This window comes from Arachis ipaensis, chromosome B10 (genome assembly GCF_059453495.1).
Source record: "Arachis ipaensis isolate K30076 ecotype BB chromosome B10, ASM5945349v1, whole genome shotgun sequence".
Taxonomy (NCBI): Eukaryota; Viridiplantae; Streptophyta; class Magnoliopsida; order Fabales; family Fabaceae; genus Arachis; species Arachis ipaensis.
The window spans coordinates 99,320,201-99,339,087 of NC_142435.1; the positions used below are offsets into that span (position 1 = coordinate 99,320,201).

The window sequence follows — 18,887 nt, forward strand, 5'->3', positions numbered from 1 at the left end:
TTCAGCGTGCATTTGGGACTCAGTTGAGTTTGAGTACTGCATATCACCCTCAGACAGATGGCCAGTCAGAGAGAACTATTCAGACCTTGGAAGATATGCTAAGGGCCTATGTTTTGGACCAGCTGGCGAGCTGGGATCGGTATATGCCATTAATACAGTTTGCTTATAATAATAGTTATCATGCGAGTATTGAAATGGCTCCATATGAAGCTCTGTATGGCAGAAAATGTCAGTCTCCACTATGTTGGCATGAAACTGGAGAAAGGAGTTTGTTAGGGCCTGAGATGAAAGCTGAAACTACTGAACAGATAAAAAAGATTCGTAGTCAAATGCTTATAGTCCAGAGTCGCCAAAAAAGTTATGCTGACCAGAGGCGAAAGCCTTTAGAATTTGAGGAAGGAGAGCATGTTTTTTTGAAAGTTACACCAACCACTGGAGTGGGAAGAGCTATTAAGACTAAGAAACTGAATCCTCGTTATATTGGACCGTTTGAGATTCTGAAGAGAATTGGACTAGTGGCTTATAGAAGTGTCTTACCGCCATACCTTTCGAATTTGCACGATGTATTTCATGTATCACAGCTTCGAAAGTATACTCCTGATGCAAGTCATGTTCTAGAACCAGAACCAATCCAAGTGAAAGAATATCTAACACTTTCAGTAATTCCGGCAAGAATTGATGACACCAGTGTTAAACGAATACATGAAAGGGAAGTATCATTAGTAAAAGTAGCTTGGAGTCGAGTTAGTATCGAGAAACATACTTGGGAACTCGAATCAGATATGCGAAAGGACTACCCACATCTCTTTTCAGGTAACTGAATTTGAATTTTGAGGGCAAAATTTTTTATTAGGTGGGTAGGATGTAAACCCCGGTTAAATTAGTAGATAATTAGTCAATAAATTAGTTTTTAATAAAGAGGATTAGAAATGCAAATATTATATCAAATTAGGATAGAACTCATCGAAACGAGAATTTTGACACCAATTTCGAAGAAAACAGTTCAAGATTGGACCAAACGGGCCGAACCAGTTGAACCGGGACCAAACCGGGCCGTGGGTCCAACCGGACCAATATATTAAATAAACCCAAGCCCTTCTCTCCGTCATTTCAGCAGAAAACGAAGCAGAAGGCTTCCAGGGGAGAAGAGCGACGAAAGTTTCCCGAACCTTTACGGTGAATTTCAAAATCCCGTAACTCCTCCGTTCGAGCTCTACATTTCTACTAGAACAATTTCATTGGTAAGCTACTAAACACCCCCAGACACTCCTTTCTCCCAATTTTTACTAAATTAAGTGGAGATATTGAATTTTTTTGCTTTTTGATGTTTTAGGATCCAATTAGCTTGAGGAAAACGCTTACTCTTACTTATGTGAAGCTTGGGTAAGGTGAGGATACGATAATTCTATTTTATTTTTATTGAATTTGAGCTTTGATTATTAAATTGGATATATATGTGTTATGAATGTGTATTAGGTTGTGAATAAATAATTGGAGCTTGAAATTGTGAATACTGGAACTTGGAGGAAGCGGATTAGTTGAGTTTTGAGGGGCTGCCTTGGTTTTGAATAAATAGCTTTGGTTGTTACGTGAAAATCGGCCAAGGTATAGTTTAGGTTTCTTGCATTTAATATAGAATGTTCTGTGAAAACTTAGGCTAGATGACCATAGGATAAGTTGGAATGCAGGTGTATATTTAATGTTTAGTAATTTGTCGATGAATATATTTGGTTGCAGTTTATTGGATAATTAGTTATTAATTTTGGATGGTGAATGTTGTTATGTTAATTTGGAGAGAATTATGGTTGAATGTTATAGTTTATGAACATGGTTGATGAATTATAATTGAATTATTTATATGGCTTATGAATTTGAATAATCTGATATACGAGATTCCCTGGATCAAGTGCCATGGCTTGCCACCACGTGTACCAGGTTGAAAACTCGATACTCTGTTGACCCTACGACGTAAGTGTGACCGGGCACTATATAAATTCCCGGGAATGTTACCCCCATTGAGCAATATTGATTATTTGAGAAAAAGCTATGCATAAACTCTTGGGGATGCACATCGGGGGACAGTCTAAGGACAATTCAGACTTGTCGGGTTGGCTGGATAACCGACAGTTGAGCCTCATCAGCCATAGGACAGGCATGCATCATGTGCATATTACTTGAATTACTTGCTTGTGTATTAACTGGTTAAATGTATATTTGTTACCTGCAGTACTTGTAACCTTCTTGTGCTTGCCTTTGTCTGTTTAGTTGTCTGTGAAAATGCATGATGGAGTTGGAGGTATGGAGGAATGGCAGAATGGGATTTAGATTTAAGGTTAAGTTAAGTTAGGTTTAAATATCCTTAGTAAACCACCTTTTATGGCTTCTGTTTAATACTTTAAGCTCTATAATCTGAGTGTCAGCATTCTAGGATTTACCTCTGGCATTCCCAGGACCTTATATATTATGTGTGTGGCACCTTTACCATACTGAGAACCTCCGGTTCTCATTCCATACTATGTTGTTGTTTTTCAGATGCAGGTCGGGAGGCATCTCGTTAGGCGTCTAGACCCTTGAAGCGGAGTGGTTACAGGGTTATTTTGTTATGCTATGATGTGTATATATGTACTTAGTTTTCTCTCCGCATAACTTGTTCTTTTGATCCTCCTAGAGGTTTATGGAGAGGCAGGATTGTGTATATGTACTTTTGGGTTTTGGGATGTGTGTATATATGTGTAAATATTCTCTGGCCAATCTTGACTTCGCAGGCTGAGTTAGGAGCTTGTTATTTTGTTTCTTTGGCACTCTATTCCTACTTCTGTTATCTTATGTTTAATAATTATGATTTTCTTAGCACGTAAGTTAACTCGTACCTTGAGCGTTACACTTTTATTTTGTGATTTTTGTTTCCTCTTTCTTCAAGGCTCCTAGCATATTATAATTCTTCTGCTATTATATGTACTCATTTTATTTTAGAGGTCGTAATACTACACCACCTCTGTTTTACGGCTTAAGCGTAAAGCTTAGTGTGGTTGGGTGTTACAAGTTCACCCTTGTTAAGGACTCTTGCCTGCTTTACACGTTTTTCATTACTTTTCTGTAAGCATGAATCACTAACCTCCTAAGGTTAAGGTTAGGAGCTCTGTTGAGTTTCATGGATTAATAATATTACTATTCTAATTCACTATTTCTGATTCTATTCTCTTATTCATTTTCGTTCTTCATCTTATGAATTGAGGGTGACCCGTGACAATCACCCTTGTTCTACATGGGTTTCGTGCAAGTCCTGACCCGGATAGCATTGAACCAAAGCTAGAGATTGCATTGCGAATTCCAATAGAGTACCTGGGTAACTTTGGATACGTGACATGAAATTTTGTTGACCGTGGGTAAGTGAGGTCTCTGTGGTGCTAAGGCTAGAGTCTGAGAAGCAGCGTTCCCTGATTCGGAAGATCTGCCTTGTCTGTGGCACCTTTAGTAGGATCATGAAGGGAAGTGGATTGCTTAGAGCTTCATCTTCTGCTACAGTGAGAAACCTAGAGGTGGCTTGATAAGAGGACATGAGTCACTTGCAACATGGTGGATTGCTGCAGTGGAGGAGGTTAACTTGATGAGAGGATATGAGTTAGTCACTTATGGCTGCCATTGAATGAATCAGAAAGTTATTAAAGTAGACAGTAAGAAAAGTTAATCCGGAAAGACAAAGCATCTCCGAAGTCTCAACCGTTCTCATACCATTTATTTTCCACATATTTAGTAACGTTTTATTTATTTATTCTGTTTTATACATTTTTCGTGACAAACTATAATTTCTATCTGCCTAACTAAGATTTGCAAGGCAACCATTGCTTGCTTGCTCAAACCAATAATTTTCATGGAATCGACCCTCACTCACCTGAAGTATTACTTGGACGACCCGGTATACTTGCTGGTCTATCTGTGCGAAACGTGCGGAGCCAAATTCGTGCACCATCGATCTTTCCAACGATTCAAGAATAGTTGAAAAAGGAATTTGTGAAAAAAGTTATGAGATTTTGAAAATTGAATTAAAAAACCGATTTCTGCAACATATCAGATTTTCTGTTTTTTGATATGGATGCGTACGTGGCCTTTGACATGCGTACGCGGGCATTGGCCTCTACGTATGCGAACACTGCATGCGTACATGACTTACTAAATTTTCACCTCATGCGTACGCGAGACCATGCATGTGTACGCGTGACCTCCAGATTTTGTAAAAGTTTAATTAAGCTTTTTAACCATTCCTTTAGCCTTTTAAACCTTTATAAAGCCCGATAAGAGTCTAGAGCCGATGTATTCGAGGATAGAGAAGTTAAAGAATGATACTTGATGAGTTGAGTTAGTGAATCAAAGGAAAATGAGTAAAATGTGAGATAATGCAAGATGACATTAATACGGTGAATGAGTATGATAATGAGAGATAAGTTATGAGGATTGATTTGATATTAAATAATGAGAATGATGTTGATAATGAGAAAGGACGATGAATTGGTTGAGATTAAGTATGACGAGAAGGGTTATGACAAAGAAAAATGACAGATATGGATTACGATTGAGTATAATGAGAATGATGATGAAAATGAGCGAAATGAATGATGAGTCTAAGTTATTGATAATTGGGGAATGATGATGGATTTGGGAGGTTTAGGATTCCCTATGAGTTATACATTATATACGTGAGTGAAGATCTTGATGAGATTGTGATTGAGAAGTGTGACGGGCACTATTACCTGGAGTGAATAGTCGAGTTGAGGTAGACGATTTCCTCTCTCGTGTTGTGATTATGATTAAAGAGACAATAAAAATTGTATAGTGAGGACGGTGGTGTTATCCCGATCACGTAAAGGCAATTTGAGATTGAAAATTCTCTCACTTGCTATAATAAACAAGTTGAGGTCGAGGATTCCGTCTCTTGTTGTGGTGGACAAACTTGAGGTTGAGGACTCCCTCACTTGTTGCACCAGAGGGTTGGACAGAAGGTCGAGGATTCCCTTCAGATTAAATCTTGTGATTATTAATTTGAATTCTGGTTATGTTTGATGATTTGAATTGAAATGAGTTTTGGATTGATGTGGTGAGGACAATGGCTTTGTCCCGCTCATGAATGGACAAGTTGAGATTGAGGATTCTCAGTAGGTAAGTTGAGATTGAGGATTCTCTCACTTGCTATGATACACAAGTTGAGGTCGAGGATTCTCTCTCTTGTTGTGGTAGACGAGCTTGAGGTTGAGAATTTTCTCACTTGTCGCACTAGAGAGTTGAATAGAAGGTTGAGGATTCCTTTCAGATTAATTCTGTAATGATTAATTCGAATTGCGGGTATGTTTGCTTGTGTTGAATTGAAAATGAGTTCGAATTGAAATGGTGAGGACGGTGGTTGGATTCCACTCACTAATAGGCAAGCTGAGATAGATGATTTTCTCTCTTGCTGTAATGGATAAGATAAGGTTGAGGATTTCCTCTCTTGTTGGCGGTGGGCAAGCGAGATTGGGGCTTTCCTCTCTTATTACATCGGGAAATTAAATGAAAAATGTTGAGGATTCCATTTGATTCGATTCCTGGTGTGGTATGAATGAGTTAGGTTGAGAATTTCCTATCATTACATCACAGTCTCTCTCTGAATAGGAGGTTGAGGATTCCCACCTTGAAGGTTGAAGATTCCTTCGTGTTGAGAGACGATATCCGAGTTAGCTACCGGGTGTGTCGGATTGGCTGTATAACTGACAGATGAACTCATTGGCCATGTGGCAGGCATACATCATTTGCATATGTTTGATTTGATTGGGTTTGCTTAATTGTATCGTTTACCTAATTGTATACCTTATATGACTAAATGCTACTTGCATTACATGCCTTACTTGTCTATTACTTGTTTGCATTGTTTGTGTTTGTACAACTGAGAGGTCCCTCATGTTGGTGTTGGTTGACGCTGAGAGTTGTCCTTGTTGAAATGAGATGAAATGATTTGAGCTCCCTAGGTAGACGCAGTGAAGTAAGTTCACTTGCTTCAGGTAAAGATTTGAGGTATTGATATATAATTACTGAAACGACTAGCTGGTGTTGGTTCTGGTTATGATTCTATTCTAAAGTGGAAGCTGGAAAGTTTGGATAGTTGGAAAAGATGTGAAATTAAAGTAGACTTAGTATCTCCCAGGACAGTTGCCTAAGTTATGGATTATTGAGAATCTAGGGTGAATAATTGATGAAAGGGAGATTAGGATGCTTAGTGAGTTTTTATTATAGTGCATTGTATTTATTTGGCACTGAAAACTTATGGGTTGGGAGTTCTTATTTCGTATATATATTTTTTTCCAGATTTAAGTCCAGGTGCTTAGCAGTAAGCTGTGGTTTATCTGAAAGATAGCAATGATCATTGGATTCTCTGCTTATTTTGTTTAGATTTCTCTCCATACTCATTTTGAAAAACTTATGCTATGTATCTATTTAATCTTTTTGAAAACTTGCCTATAGAGGTCTTGATGTATATTTTGGGAGAGTTAAAAAACTACTATTGTCAACTGATTTTATTTCTGTATCCTAGTCAGACTAAACTTCGCAGGTCGTGACTAGTGGCTATTATACTTATGTCTATATATATATATATATATATATATATATATATATATATATATATATATATATATATATATATATATATATATATATATATATATATATATATATATGTATGTATGTATTTTGTCCTTACTCTATTCTTCCTTATCATTATACCTTATCTTGATTTGCTATCTGAATACGTTTTATTTTATGTTTTAGCGATACGTGAGCATTCCGATTCGCGATTTTATTTTATTCTTTTCAGGCTTCTCGTTAATACTTTCGTTCATTGACTTATGACTCAAGTATAAGGATTTGAATATTAGGGTGTTATATTTTTATTCTTTCATAATATTATTTAAATTAAAATTTTTTATCTAAATAAAAATGTTAATTTCTAATTGGTGTTAGAAACAACTAATTCACTTTTAGATGTATTATTTGTTAACTTTGTTAATAGTATTATTTTCGCAAATAACCTTAAATATATGCTACAAAATAAAAAATATATATTTTACAAACACTAACTACAAAATTAAGAAATCAACTTCTTTTTTACTGGCTATGCATGCAACATCAGTATAAAAAAGTTTTTAATCATATTGAAATTTGTTAGTTTAAATTATTTATTTATTTTATTTTCATAAACTTTAAAATATAAATATCAATAAAAAATACTTTTATTTAGATTTAAATACAATATAAAAAATAAATTAATAAGAATAAGAATCTAAATTTTGTGCTTTAATTTAAATTCAATAAAAGTTGTATTTTATCAAATTTATGAATTTAAAACAAAATAATTAGCAATTTTAAAAAATTTATTAAATTTTATTAGTTAATTTAACACCATTTAAGAACTATTATGGAGTCTTCTGAGATGCACTTAAGATATAGCCACCCTCCATGTGATATAAAAGACAATAAGGTAGGGCTGCACATGAATTAGATAATATCTGCATATCCGCGATAATTATTCGCATCCGATTCGAATTTTGCGGATATTATCCGATCCATACTATGGTAGGATCGAATTGCGGATTTGGCAGTGATATCCGCAGATCCGATCCACAAATCCACATATCCGCACATCACATATGAATAGTATAGTTTAAGAAAATAAACCCCAATGTGATATGAATTTTAGTGTGTTGTTTTATGAATTTTATGATATCTTATTTTTTATTTTTTATATTGTACTCCGACTTAGAATAATTAAACTTAAATCTTGTGTTTTTTTTTTAATTATTCAAGAGAACTTTAATTGATAATATTTTAGAATTAAATATGCTTAAATAGGTGAAAAATAAATTTTTTTTGTAAAAACAGCCAAATGGAATTTGAAAACATTTTTTTTAATTATTGCGGATCGGATCGGATCCGGCCTGAAAATTGCGGATATCATATCCGATCCGATCCGATGAGTGCAGTGCGGATCGGATAGAATTTTAGACTATACCCAATCTGATCCGATCCGTGTGCAGCCCTGCAATAAGGGTGTTATCGATTTTAGACCAAATTAAAAATCAACAAAACCGATATGTTTGATTCTCTTACAGCATCAATCAATCAGTTTGTTATTTTTGCAACAACCGAATTGAACTGAATCAAATTAAAAACGGTTTGATTCAGTCGATTTTTTTAATTTTTAAATCCTAATTAACAAAATATTAATTATAGTAAAATGAGGTTTAAAATAGTTAATAAACTGAAATAACATTTATTATGATTAATGAAAGATCTAATTCGTTATTGTTTTTATTTTTTATTATTAATAAACATGATAGATGAATGATAAAATAATAATTTATAAAATAAAAAATAAATTTTATAATTAAATAATATATAAAAAATTAATTTATAATTAAAATTAAATAAAGACTATTTAGTAATTATTAAAAAATTTAAAAAATATATTTCATTATAGAATCATTTAATGGTCTAAACGTTCTAAAACCATCGAATCCAGTAATGTGAAACCTCTCTATCACGCATTCACGCCTGAAACCCTATTTTATGCTGCTTGAACTAGTTACCATTGTTGACCCGGCTGTAAACTCGATCAATCGATTATCTAAATAGACCGAGTCATTCGTTAAACCGGTCATGTATCAGATCTGCTAAAATCCGGGTTGGTCCGACCGGTTTTCAGCAAAACTGCTGACCCGACCATTTATATGACCGGACCAGGTTATGGGTCATGTAATTTTTTTTTTAAAAAGGAACGGCGTCGTTCCATATTTCCCGTCCCGCCGCCGCCCCCCCCCCCCTTTTTTCTCTCTTTCCCACTTTTCCGCTCTGAAGCCCTTAACTCTCTCGACTCTCTTTCTCAGTTTCTGGTCACTCTCTCCCACGAGCTGAAGCTCTCGTCAGCTCGTCTCATCTCCGGTCTCTCACCTCTCGTCTCCGGTCTGTCAAGTCTCGTCAGCTCAAGCTCTCCCTGCCCTGCGCTCGCTTCGCGGCGGCTGAAGCAGACGGAACCGGCATCTGATGCCTCGGGTGATGGTGGTGGTCGTCGTCTTATTTCGGCCGTTAGTTCAGTTGGTCAGCTTCCTTCACCGTCGGTCCCAGGTGAGCTCCCTTCGACCCTGTTATTTCAGACTTTCAGTGTCAATTTCGGTGTATCTTAGGGTTTCATAGTGAAATTAGAATTTTATGGTGGTGGTTGTTGTTGTTGTAACTTGTATGTGATTTTTTTGAATTGTCGAAGCTGAATACTAGGGATTTGTTCTTGATTTTAATTTTTTGTTCTGTGTTCACTGCTGCTATTTTTTTAATTTGTTTACCCATATGTAAATCTATTTATGATGTCTTTGCTTTGAATACAGTACTAATAGTTGCTAATTTGCGGAAATGACTTCATATAGCAATGTGTCAGTGCTGAAGTTGCTTCATCCGTATGAATCATCTATGGAGGTACTCCCTAATGCACCTTGAATGTTTTATTTTGCATGTTGTGAGTCTTATTTAAATGCCACTTGTTAACTGCAGGTTCTGGTGTAAACCACAAAGAATTGGCAGCACAGCCTGATGTTGATGGATTTTTGTTTGGTGGTGCTTCTTTGAAGGTAATTTTTCACCACATTATTTTGGTTGTGGTTGGTTTATTCATTTCTTGCTTTGTATTTAGGCAACTAACTTTGTTTTAAACTTGTATGTCATTAGCCGGAATTCATTGACATCATCAACTCTGCCATTGTGAAGAAGTACTAGATTTCGTAGTGAGGAACTCATATGCTGCCATTATTGTTGAGTTTTGTTTTGGTAGCGAGAAAATGTGTTCAGTATGAGTAAAATATAATTTGTTGCTGATTATCATCACTGAACCTTGAATTTGTTGCTGATTATCATTGCTCTTGTTCATTTAAATTGAAAAAAGTATTTTGTACTAGAGACTAGTTTATTATCTCTTTTTGCATCATTAGTTATGTCTAAGAATTGATATTTGATTATTATTAATATGTTTGTAAAGACTTGCATTTTAAGTTATAACACATGATTTAATTTTATTTATATAATTTTATATTTTTTTAATTATGACCGGGTCAATCGGGTGAATCAGTGATCCACCGGTTGAACCATTGACCCGGTTATATGACCGGGTTGATTACCGGTTCGATCTGATAACTATACTATTTACTAAGATCGAGATGTCATTTTTGAATCTTCATGGTGAGTTGATACTAATTGCTGCTATTACTTTGGTTTAAGGTGATTCCCTTCTTTGTATCTTTTGTATGAATTGGAATTTGTTCGGGTAATTGAAGTTCAATCCCTCTTTATCGTTGTATCTTTTGTATAAATTTGAATTTGTTCGGGTAATTGAAGTTTAATCCCTCTTTATCATTCATAGGATTTTGAGTAATTCGTTATATTGTTTTGTTTCTATTTGAATTACATATTCTTAATGAGGCCAGTATCTAAAGTGTAAAACAGTTTATCACCTTGATTTGCAGTAGCGAAACCATAACAGTGCGAGTCCATGACAAAACTCGGTAGGAGGAGAAGGTGAAGGTTTAAGGTTAGTCTTCCAATATTATTAACTAAGTTTTGGTCATTACTGCATTTATTCCTGAATAATTTCTCATATCTCTCTGCCATTCAGAAAAGTAATGAGGACTTGCTTGCTCTACATGCATGCCAAAGTGCGAGTTTCTACATTTGGCCATGCAGTTTCTTGAAGCTGTCCACCAGACAAGGTTCATTCTTTTATAGCCCTAGTATATATACTAACTTCCAATTAGATGTTCATATTGTCTCAAGTTACCATGTTTTTGCATTGTGTCTTCCTGAAACTGAAGTTGCAATTATCATTTCATTGTTTGTGTCAGTGAAAAATGTTGGTATTGATGTAAGATTAAGCACACACTATTGAATAACTTAATTCAAAAATGTCTATTTTACTGATTCAGTTTTTAAAAGCATAATACAATAGACGAGAGAGCTTTCTAAGTCTGAATAACCAAACAAGCCTCGAAGAGGGAATACAAAAAAAAATTCCAGCACTAAATTAATAACCATCCATACAAAAGGTTAAGAAATAGAATGCAGACTTTCAAAGAAAGACCTTAATTCAACTCGAGGGCAGAACCCAAGAAGCTCATAACCAATCTTTTAATTATCCTAGAAGGTTCATCCCTAGCACCAATAGAAAAACACCAGCTTCAAAGGGTCATTGCTGTTCACCAGCATCTTACTTTTGGTTCTAAGAGAAGCATCAGAGAAAGTAGAGAGAAAGAGAGTGTGAGTCAAGACACAAGTGATTAAATAATGGAATGAGCAACTATTCTTCATTTTATATTTTATGGTTCAAAATTTTTATGATGATCTTCTGGATATTTAAAAAACATACTCTGCTGTTATGAAGATCTATTTATTTAGTTTTTGGTACTACTTTTAGTTTTGATTGATTTCTGTTTCAATGTATTGTAATGTTGGTATGCAAATTAGTGTTGTTGGTTCTGCACTGGTTCCTGTTTGATTTGGATAGGTAACTTGCATTTGGAATGATGCTTTAATGTGCTTGAAATTCTGATAGTCTGATAAACTGTGACCTTGACTTGATCTCTCTGACTGTAAACAGAAAATTCAATAGCATCATTCATCTTTGGAATATTCTATCTTAATGTTGATGACATTAAAGGACCTAAAATTCAAAGGGACTTTGTGCTCCTTTTTCAAATTTTGTTCTTTCCATGAAGTTGTTTCTGTTATTGCCCTTAATTTTGTAATGCTTTTGTCTGCAACTTGCCATGGAGTTGAGGGAGTAGATATTTAATTTGTGCTTATCTTAATTGGTGTAGCTTGAAGCAGCATAACGGTGACCTTAAGGCTGGTGCAAAAGCATCCCGTGCTGGAAGGCCATGGATTTGTGCATGTCTCATTTGTGGTTTCGCAGACCGGAGTGAAGGTATACATATGACTTTTTGTGTGCTTTTGTTTATACCAGTTGCCAAGACACTGCATGATTGTTTTTTAATGGCCATAACTTTAAGCTCAACATATTTCTGGATTAAGCTAATTAATAAATTGTTGAAAGATGTTACAAGTTTCTGCCACTATTCAATATTACTTCCAGTAGGAATTCTAGAGAGTAGAAACTGTAAAGAGGGAGCAAATTGGTCTATTTTTGCTCATCTGTTCTTACAAGTTACAATGGTGTAATGTGATTCGATTTGATATGGTGGTTTGATGTATTGATTTTGGCAAATACAAATAATGTGTTTTTATTGCTAAAGGGAATGTTTTCCCAGATGTAGTAATCTGTCCTAGATTATAAAGAAATTTAAAAGGAGATTTGAGTATAAATGGGATGAGCACAAACATGATCCAAGACAAGGTGCAATGTCATCGTTTGATCCATATAGCCAACATACCCTACTTAGTAGGATCGTGCTTTGTTGTTTTCATTGTTGTTGAAGTGATTTGTTCTAGCTAAGTGCTGGCAAATAAGATGCAAATGTTATATTTTGCATTTCTCATTTGCACTTTAGTGTTATTCTGTGACTAGTGTCTCTCTTTTCCTTGGACATTCTATGCAGATTGTTATCATCCAGCATCTATAATTGTCTCATCTTGTTATGTTTAAGCTGCTAAAGATTTGCAGCATTAGTTTTTCTCATGACTTTCCAGTTAATATATTTTGTACTGTGTTCTTTCATCATTGTAGCTTGTGCGTTTGAATCAAAATGGAAAGATTTATCAAGGAAATCTCCCCGCAAAAGTCAAGGTGGCAGTAGCTCCAAACAGATTGAAGATCCATCACGTAATAACGAGTTCTTTACAAGCTCAACTGGAAGAAGAGAGAAAGGAGAAAGAAGAAATGAAGAAAGAATTGGATGAGACAGAGTAAATTGAACTATATAATGTTTTGTTGAATAGTATATTGTCTATTTAGTATAGTGTCCATCTAATTAAGTGCATGTTTGGACGCCATTATTTTGTTAAATGAAAAAAGATCTTTTTTTTTATTTTTTAGCGTGTTTGGCAAATTTCTAGTAGTAAAAGTAAAAGCACTAGTAAAATAAAAAAAAGATATTTTTCATGTAATAAATAAACAAAAAAGTACTTTTATATTGTTATACCCAAACATAATTGATAGATAAAAAGATCTTTTTGTATGAGATATCCAAACATAAAATTACTTTTACTTCTCTATAAGATCTTTTAAAAAAAGATAACTCAAAAAAAGATTTTTTTCTTAGAAGTTTACCCAAACAAGCTTTAAATGATGCTTGAGATTTTGATACTTACCATTAGAAATTTGGAATTACATAGGTTAGTTTGAGTTTATTGTCAAAATGATTCTTACATTGTTTGTCATTTATTTAGTTGACTATTAATCATTGATACTTTTAAATTTTTACAATTTGTATTTGTCACGAATTATTTATATTTATTGCGAACTTTGCTACGAATTATTTGTAAAATTTGCTATGCAAGTTAGCTGCGATTTTTGTTGTGGATTTTATTGCTGAGTTTGCTGCAACGATTATCTGCGAATTTTGGTGCAGATTAATTATCTGCGAAATTTGCTAAGAATTTCTCATCAAGATATTTTATACTCTTAGGGTGATCTGGAGTAGTTAGATCAATATAATGGGATGATAAGGGCGAGTATCAACTTTATGATGCAGGAGTAATAAACAATAAGGGCACAGGGTAACAGACAATTAATCAAGGCCAACACTAACGCTAAGAAGATAATAAACAGGAATGTAAGAAAAACGATAAAAAACAAAAAAACCACGACACACATTAATTTTTTGGAATGTTCTTCCCAACAATCTTGGCTGGAGTTATTCGCAGAAGATTCCCTGGCTTACCAGGGACAGCACCTTTGATCATAACCACATTAAGATCCTTATCAATTTTGACAATCTTAAGCTTTCTAATCTTCCTCTTGGTTCCTCCCATCCTACCAGGCATCTTCTTTCCCTTGTATACACGGCCAGGTGTAGTTCCAGCACCGATTGAGCCTAGTTGTCTGTGACTCTTAGAACCATGGGTCATTAGACCCCTCTTGAAGTTGTGACGCTTGATTCCACCTGCAAAATACTTAAGTAATGTTCACCTCTGGCTGAGTGTTGAATGCTACTATCATGCATACCCATCTATCAGGCTATCAACTAAAATATGTTATGAGCAGGAAGTCTAAGTGGTTATTGATTAGAGTTTAATAGAGAAAATATCTTAATGTGTATGATATTAAAAGATGTCGCATTGTTGTCACTGGATTTTTTATTCTCAAGGCTTCCTATTTTCTAATTTTCACTGTTTTGTTGACGAGAATTTAAAATAAGAAAGCAATACAAAAATGATATTTCCTTTATGAAACTCGCACAATACCCATCGAATTCTCATGGATGGTTGAAAGAAAAGAGTGAAATGTGAATGGTCATGGCAAAAGTTGTTAAAATCAAGGGAAGAATTCTCTATTGTCTAACACTCAATAAAATAAAAAGGATTGTGTTCTAATGGTTTTAAATAAACACTTGACGCTAAAAATTTTCAAATGAGTGAAGTATTGTTTTGGTTCTCAAAGTGTTTGCCAAAAATCAAAATCATCTCCAACATTTTTAAAAAATTCATAACATCCATTAAAATTTTCAAATGGTCGTTCCATTAAAAATAATTAACCTTTAGACGAATTTGCTCCGCAAACTCACTGCCAACCCCCCACCCCTCCTGGACCCCTTCACTGCCACCCCAGAACTCTCCCGTCGCACCTCTCACTATTCACAGACGACAATAAGCACTCACATCAACAATAATTGAATGTTCATGTGAATGATGCTGCTATATGGCCTAATTCTGGATAAACCATTTAGGTCAAAGTAGCCTTTCCCTTTTCCCTGTCCATTCCTCTCAGCTCAATGTCGATATTCAAAAAAGAGAGGACTCACCAAAGATATTGATAGAGACAGAATAGATGAGTGCAAAAGATAGATTTTAAATTTGAGGATTTGGTGGGAATAAAGTAATGCTTTGAGAAATATTGAATTTCTCTTGCATAAAGTTTTTCAAGAGGAGAATGTTAAGGGCCAACATCTTAATAAGGAAAAATGAGAGTTCCAAATTCAAGTCAAATCCAAGCAAATATAATGCAAAATTCAATGGAAAACTACATGTAAATTATTAAAGAACCAATCTTACTTGCGATTAATTCTTATGCAGAGAGCCAATGTCTTATGAGATATAATATGGTTTGGATTTTCTAGATTTCAAGTTCAAAATTGACATAATATCAAAACTAATTGGGCTCAAATTGCAGACTCACATTATTTGTAATTTGAATAATGATGATCTGCTCGAGTGATAATATGAATTTGCATTAATTTTATGAGTCTTCTAAAGACGTTGGATAAAAGAATATACATTTATGTTTACTTGCATTTCATTCAGTGTTTTGCCTGTGATTCGGATTAAGTATGAGAATTTGAAAGCATGATTCTCTAAGAGAATGAGCAAAAGCAAATAGCAAGAAAAGTAAAGAAGTGAAATGAACCTTGGAAACCCTTGCCGATGGTGGTGCCGGAGACGTCAACAAGATCGCCCTCCTGGAAGATTTGGTCGAAGACGAGACGCTGGTTGGGCTGAAAAGCGTCGATGGAGAGAAGGCGAAACTCCTGAAGATGGCGCATGGCGATGGCACCAGCCTTCTGGAGATGACCCATTTCGGGTTTAGTCAATTTTCTGTCCCTCACCCTTTGGTACCCGACCTGGACTGCACTGTATCCGTCAGTTGCTTCCGTCTTCACCTGCGTCACGATATTGCCTTCCTTGAAGCCCACCACCGTCACAGGGACCACCTCTCCGTCGGCCTGGAAGTAGCTCATCATGCCCAGCTTCGTGCCCATCACTCCAACTCCAGCCTCCATGCTCATCGTCACCACCGCTCTTCTCGGCCTCCTGCTGCTCCCCGCTTTCAGTTTCAGAAACGACTTCGACTCCCGATTGCTGAACAAATCTGGGCTCCGCCAGTAACACCCTGATATCGCTGAACAAATCGACATTATTGACATCTGAACTTCACTTCGCTTTACGAGAGACACTCAGACGCCTGGTTGGGTTACGGAAGCATAGCCGATAAGCGTCTTATCCTTTTTTTCTGTTCCCCTATAAAATGGATACATATACCCGACCCAAATCCGGGCTTTTAGTTAATGAAAAAGAAAAGTGTTATTTTAGGTTTTAATTTTTTTTTTGTTAAATTTTAATTATACCCGACCGAGAATCAGCGCGTAAATTGAGCAACGGCCACGATTCCCTCGACATATGCAGAGTCCTCAATGGACTGTGGCGGACCAGCGGAGGCTGGGGCCGTATCGACCGAGACCACGCCGTCCACGCCATGCTCCGCTACGCCGACGCCGGTCTCTCCACCTTCGACATGGCCGATCACTGTAAGTTATACTCTCTCTCTCTCTCTCTCTCTCTCTGACGTGTAGATTTCCATCTGAATCTGATTATGAATTACAATTAATTAATTAATCAATGGATAAAATATGTACTTTAGTTATGGCTGAATTTTGATCTATGCAATGCATAGCAGAATTTTTAAAAATATATGTGATTAATGTATTGGATAGTTTAAAATAAATCATAGTATGAAACTATGAATATATTAATATTATTAAAAAAGAAAAGGTGATAGTCATAAAAAATTTGGAGCCACATAAAATAAGTGATATGCATGCTGATATGGTAACGCTTTGAAACTGTTCTATATCCTGTGGCTATATTTGTGCTTAGTTGTTAGAAGTCAAGTTACTTAAAAGGAACTTACCTATTTCATATTCCTGCTGAGTGCTGAAGCCTAAGGATACTGCTATAGTCACTGAAGCAATCTGGAAATGTCCGAGTTATTGATGCGGCTTTCTTTGAGCAAATTTACTTTCACTGGGAATGGAACAGCAACGGCTAGGAGATACAAGCATGTGAGTTCATGCCAGTGTGTGCTAACAGAGGATAAGCAAAGGATTGTTGTCAAGAATGGGAAGGATGCGTTGGATATATGTCGCGTTGTTAATGGGATGTGGCAGACGAGTGGCGGGTGGGGAAGAATTGAGAGGGATGGTGCTGTTGATGCTATGCTTAGATATGCTGATTCTGGGTTAACCACTTTTGATATGGCTGATATATGTATGCAACTCGGTGCTGTTGATTGGTTGATCATGTTAATTTGGGTTTTGTTCAATCGATCATTATAGATGATATGGATGTGAATTCTCCAAACATCTGGTGCTTTTTCTGATGAGGACTCTTTTTTTTTTCTCATGTTGGTGTTCTTTGGATTTTGCAGATGAACCTGCTGAAGATCTATACGGCATTTTCATTAACCGAGTTCGTCATGAGCGTCCACCAGAATTCTTGGAGAAGGTCAGAGGGTAAGTTTGCTATGTGACTTGATATTCTACTCTCAAGTCCTTTTTGGCTTGAAGAAAGCACAAGTTGAGTTTTGTATTTGGCTAGTGTATTATGTTTCATTATATGCATCCTACTATACAATGGTATATTGGCGATTTAATAAGCGAAGGTATCATCGTCTTAGTCATTTTATCACTTATTGCAGTCTCACCAAATGGGTACCGCCACCAGTTAAGATGACAAGAAGCTTTGTCAGTGACAGCATTAATGTTTCTAGGAAGAGAATGGATGTGGATTCCTTGGACATGCTTCAGTTTCATTGGTATTTAATCTTTTCTCAAGTGTCATTATTTGACTTTCTGAGTTCTGACTACCACTCAGTGTGCTAGATTGTTCATTTTACAATTCTTAAATTGAGGCAGACTCAGCCATCAACATTTTCTGACATGAAGGGTCATCTATCTATCTCTATATTCTGTTGTTGAAATGAGTAATTCATTCTTATTATCTAAATGTATTATTCTATCTCTATTGTCTTTAGGTGGGACTATTCAAATCCTGGCTACCTTGATGCACTAAAACACCTCACAGATTTGAAAGATGAAGGTTAGTTTTGTTTCTGAGCCGCGGTTAATGGTCCTTTAGTAAGTTCATATCACATGATTTGATCAAACTACTTCAGTTAGCTCTGTAAAGGTAAGATCAAGACAGTGGCTTTGACAAATTTTAATACAGAGAGATTACAAATTATTCTAGAAAATGAAATTCCTGTTGTAAGCAATCAGGTAAATCCAAGTGCATTTTTGTTTATTTTTCTCGTTTATTCTAATAGTTTGATGGTGCGCGATTCTCAGCGTTACTTCACTTCAGGTGCAACATTCGATTGTTGATATGCGTCCACAACAGAGAATGGCAGAGCTTTGTCAGCTAGACAGTTTTTCAAAGATCACTGTTTCCCTAAGGAAACGCAAATGTATTTCCTACTGATATACCTTTGCGTGTCCCCAGAATTGAGATTTACTTATAATTGTTTGTTGTGTTTTGCCCTGCAAATTTTGTAGGATAAACCTTTAGCATCAATATATGGTGTTGAAGGTGTAGAGGTCTGGAGTGAGGAGCATTCATCTTTTGTTGCCAGTGTGTTGGCTTTATACTGTATACTGTACTTCTGATGCTCTATACCACCTGTCACAGAAAAGGGTTGTCCCCCCCTTTTTTTTTTCATTTTTTTGTTCTTTTTTCTTTTTACTGACTAAGATATTTCCTTACAGGAAAATCAGCACAGTCTGGTTCCTTTAAGAGAAGTCTTTTAAGACCAACTTCTTCCAAATCTCCTGTTCTAAGTGCTAGCACTTTTGAAAGCAGAGACGGATCAGATGATGATGATTTTTATAAGAAGAAAGTTTTCTGTTTATAGGATAAGAACTCTTGTCCCATATTAC

General features: G+C 35.7%; 3 protein-coding genes across 9 annotated transcripts; 2 read left to right on the forward strand and 1 right to left on the reverse strand.

Moving 5' to 3' along the window:
• The first annotated feature begins 8,822 nt into the window (after positions 1 to 8,822).
• On the forward strand, positions 8,823 to 13,046 carry LOC107624309 (uncharacterized). Of its 6 annotated transcripts, XM_088508871.1 has the most exons (8): positions 8,846 to 9,147; positions 9,405 to 9,492; positions 9,568 to 9,644; positions 10,288 to 10,333; positions 10,533 to 10,597; positions 10,682 to 10,775; positions 11,880 to 11,986; positions 12,746 to 13,046. In XM_088508871.1, exons 6-8 carry the CDS (start codon positions 10,714 to 10,716, stop codon positions 12,916 to 12,918), a joined length of 342 nt encoding a protein of 113 aa, XP_088364997.1. In that variant the 5' UTR covers positions 8,846 to 9,147; positions 9,405 to 9,492; positions 9,568 to 9,644; positions 10,288 to 10,333; positions 10,533 to 10,597; positions 10,682 to 10,713; the 3' UTR covers positions 12,919 to 13,046. The 6 variants fall into 6 exon arrangements, with proteins under 6 accessions (XP_088365003.1, XP_088364997.1, XP_088364988.1 ...); XM_088508877.1 differs by lacking the exon at positions 10,288 to 10,333 and having other exon boundaries at positions 8,823 to 9,147; positions 10,513 to 10,597; XM_088508862.1 differs by having other exon boundaries at positions 9,568 to 10,333.
• A 571-nt stretch (positions 13,047 to 13,617) lies between these two features.
• LOC107623718 (large ribosomal subunit protein uL3c) lies at positions 13,618 to 16,562 on the reverse strand. 2 transcript variants are annotated; one of them, XM_088508925.1, is made up of 3 exons: positions 16,302 to 16,562; positions 15,584 to 16,194; positions 13,618 to 14,123 (listed from the first exon to the last, which is right to left on the reverse strand). In XM_088508925.1, the coding sequence occupies exons 2-3, from the start codon at positions 16,098 to 16,100 to the stop codon at positions 13,834 to 13,836; spliced, it is 807 nt and encodes a 268-aa protein (XP_088365051.1). In that variant the 5' UTR covers positions 16,101 to 16,194; positions 16,302 to 16,562; the 3' UTR covers positions 13,618 to 13,833. The 2 variants fall into 2 exon arrangements, with proteins under 2 accessions (XP_088365051.1, XP_016181552.2); XM_016326066.3 differs by lacking the exon at positions 16,302 to 16,562 and having other exon boundaries at positions 15,584 to 16,200.
• Positions 16,563 to 16,783: 221 nt separating this feature from the next.
• Positions 16,784 to 18,335, forward strand: LOC148581043 (putative oxidoreductase At1g06690, chloroplastic). Its single transcript, XM_088508940.1, has 5 exons — positions 16,784 to 17,220; positions 17,381 to 17,465; positions 17,651 to 17,767; positions 17,987 to 18,051; positions 18,142 to 18,335. Exons 1-5 carry the CDS (start codon positions 16,932 to 16,934, stop codon positions 18,333 to 18,335), a joined length of 750 nt encoding a protein of 249 aa, XP_088365066.1. The 5' UTR covers positions 16,784 to 16,931.
• The last annotated feature ends 552 nt before the right edge of the window (positions 18,336 to 18,887 follow it).

Coding starts and splice junctions, on each gene's coding strand:
- LOC107624309 (XM_088508877.1), top strand. CDS start 10,714: ATGCCAAAGTGCGAGTTTCTACATTTGGCCATGCAGTTTCTTGAAGCT. Junction 10,776..11,879: donor GAAGCTGTCCACCAGACAAG/GTTCATTCTTTT, acceptor TAATTGGTGTAG/CTTGAAGCAGCATAACGGTG. Junction 11,987..12,745: donor TTTCGCAGACCGGAGTGAAG/GTATACATATGA, acceptor TCATCATTGTAG/CTTGTGCGTTTGAATCAAAA.
- LOC107623718 (XM_088508925.1), bottom strand. CDS start 16,100: ATGTCAATAATGTCGATTTGTTCAGCGATATCAGGGTGTTACTGGCGG. Junction 14,124..15,583: donor CATCGGCAAGGGTTTCCAAG/GTTCATTTCACT, acceptor AGTATTTTGCAG/GTGGAATCAAGCGTCACAAC.
- LOC148581043 (XM_088508940.1), top strand. CDS start 16,932: ATGTCCGAGTTATTGATGCGGCTTTCTTTGAGCAAATTTACTTTCACT. Junction 17,221..17,380: donor TTTTGATATGGCTGATATAT/GTATGCAACTCG, acceptor TGGATTTTGCAG/ATGAACCTGCTGAAGATCTA. Junction 18,052..18,141: donor CACAGATTTGAAAGATGAAG/GTTAGTTTTGTT, acceptor AGCTCTGTAAAG/GTAAGATCAAGACAGTGGCT.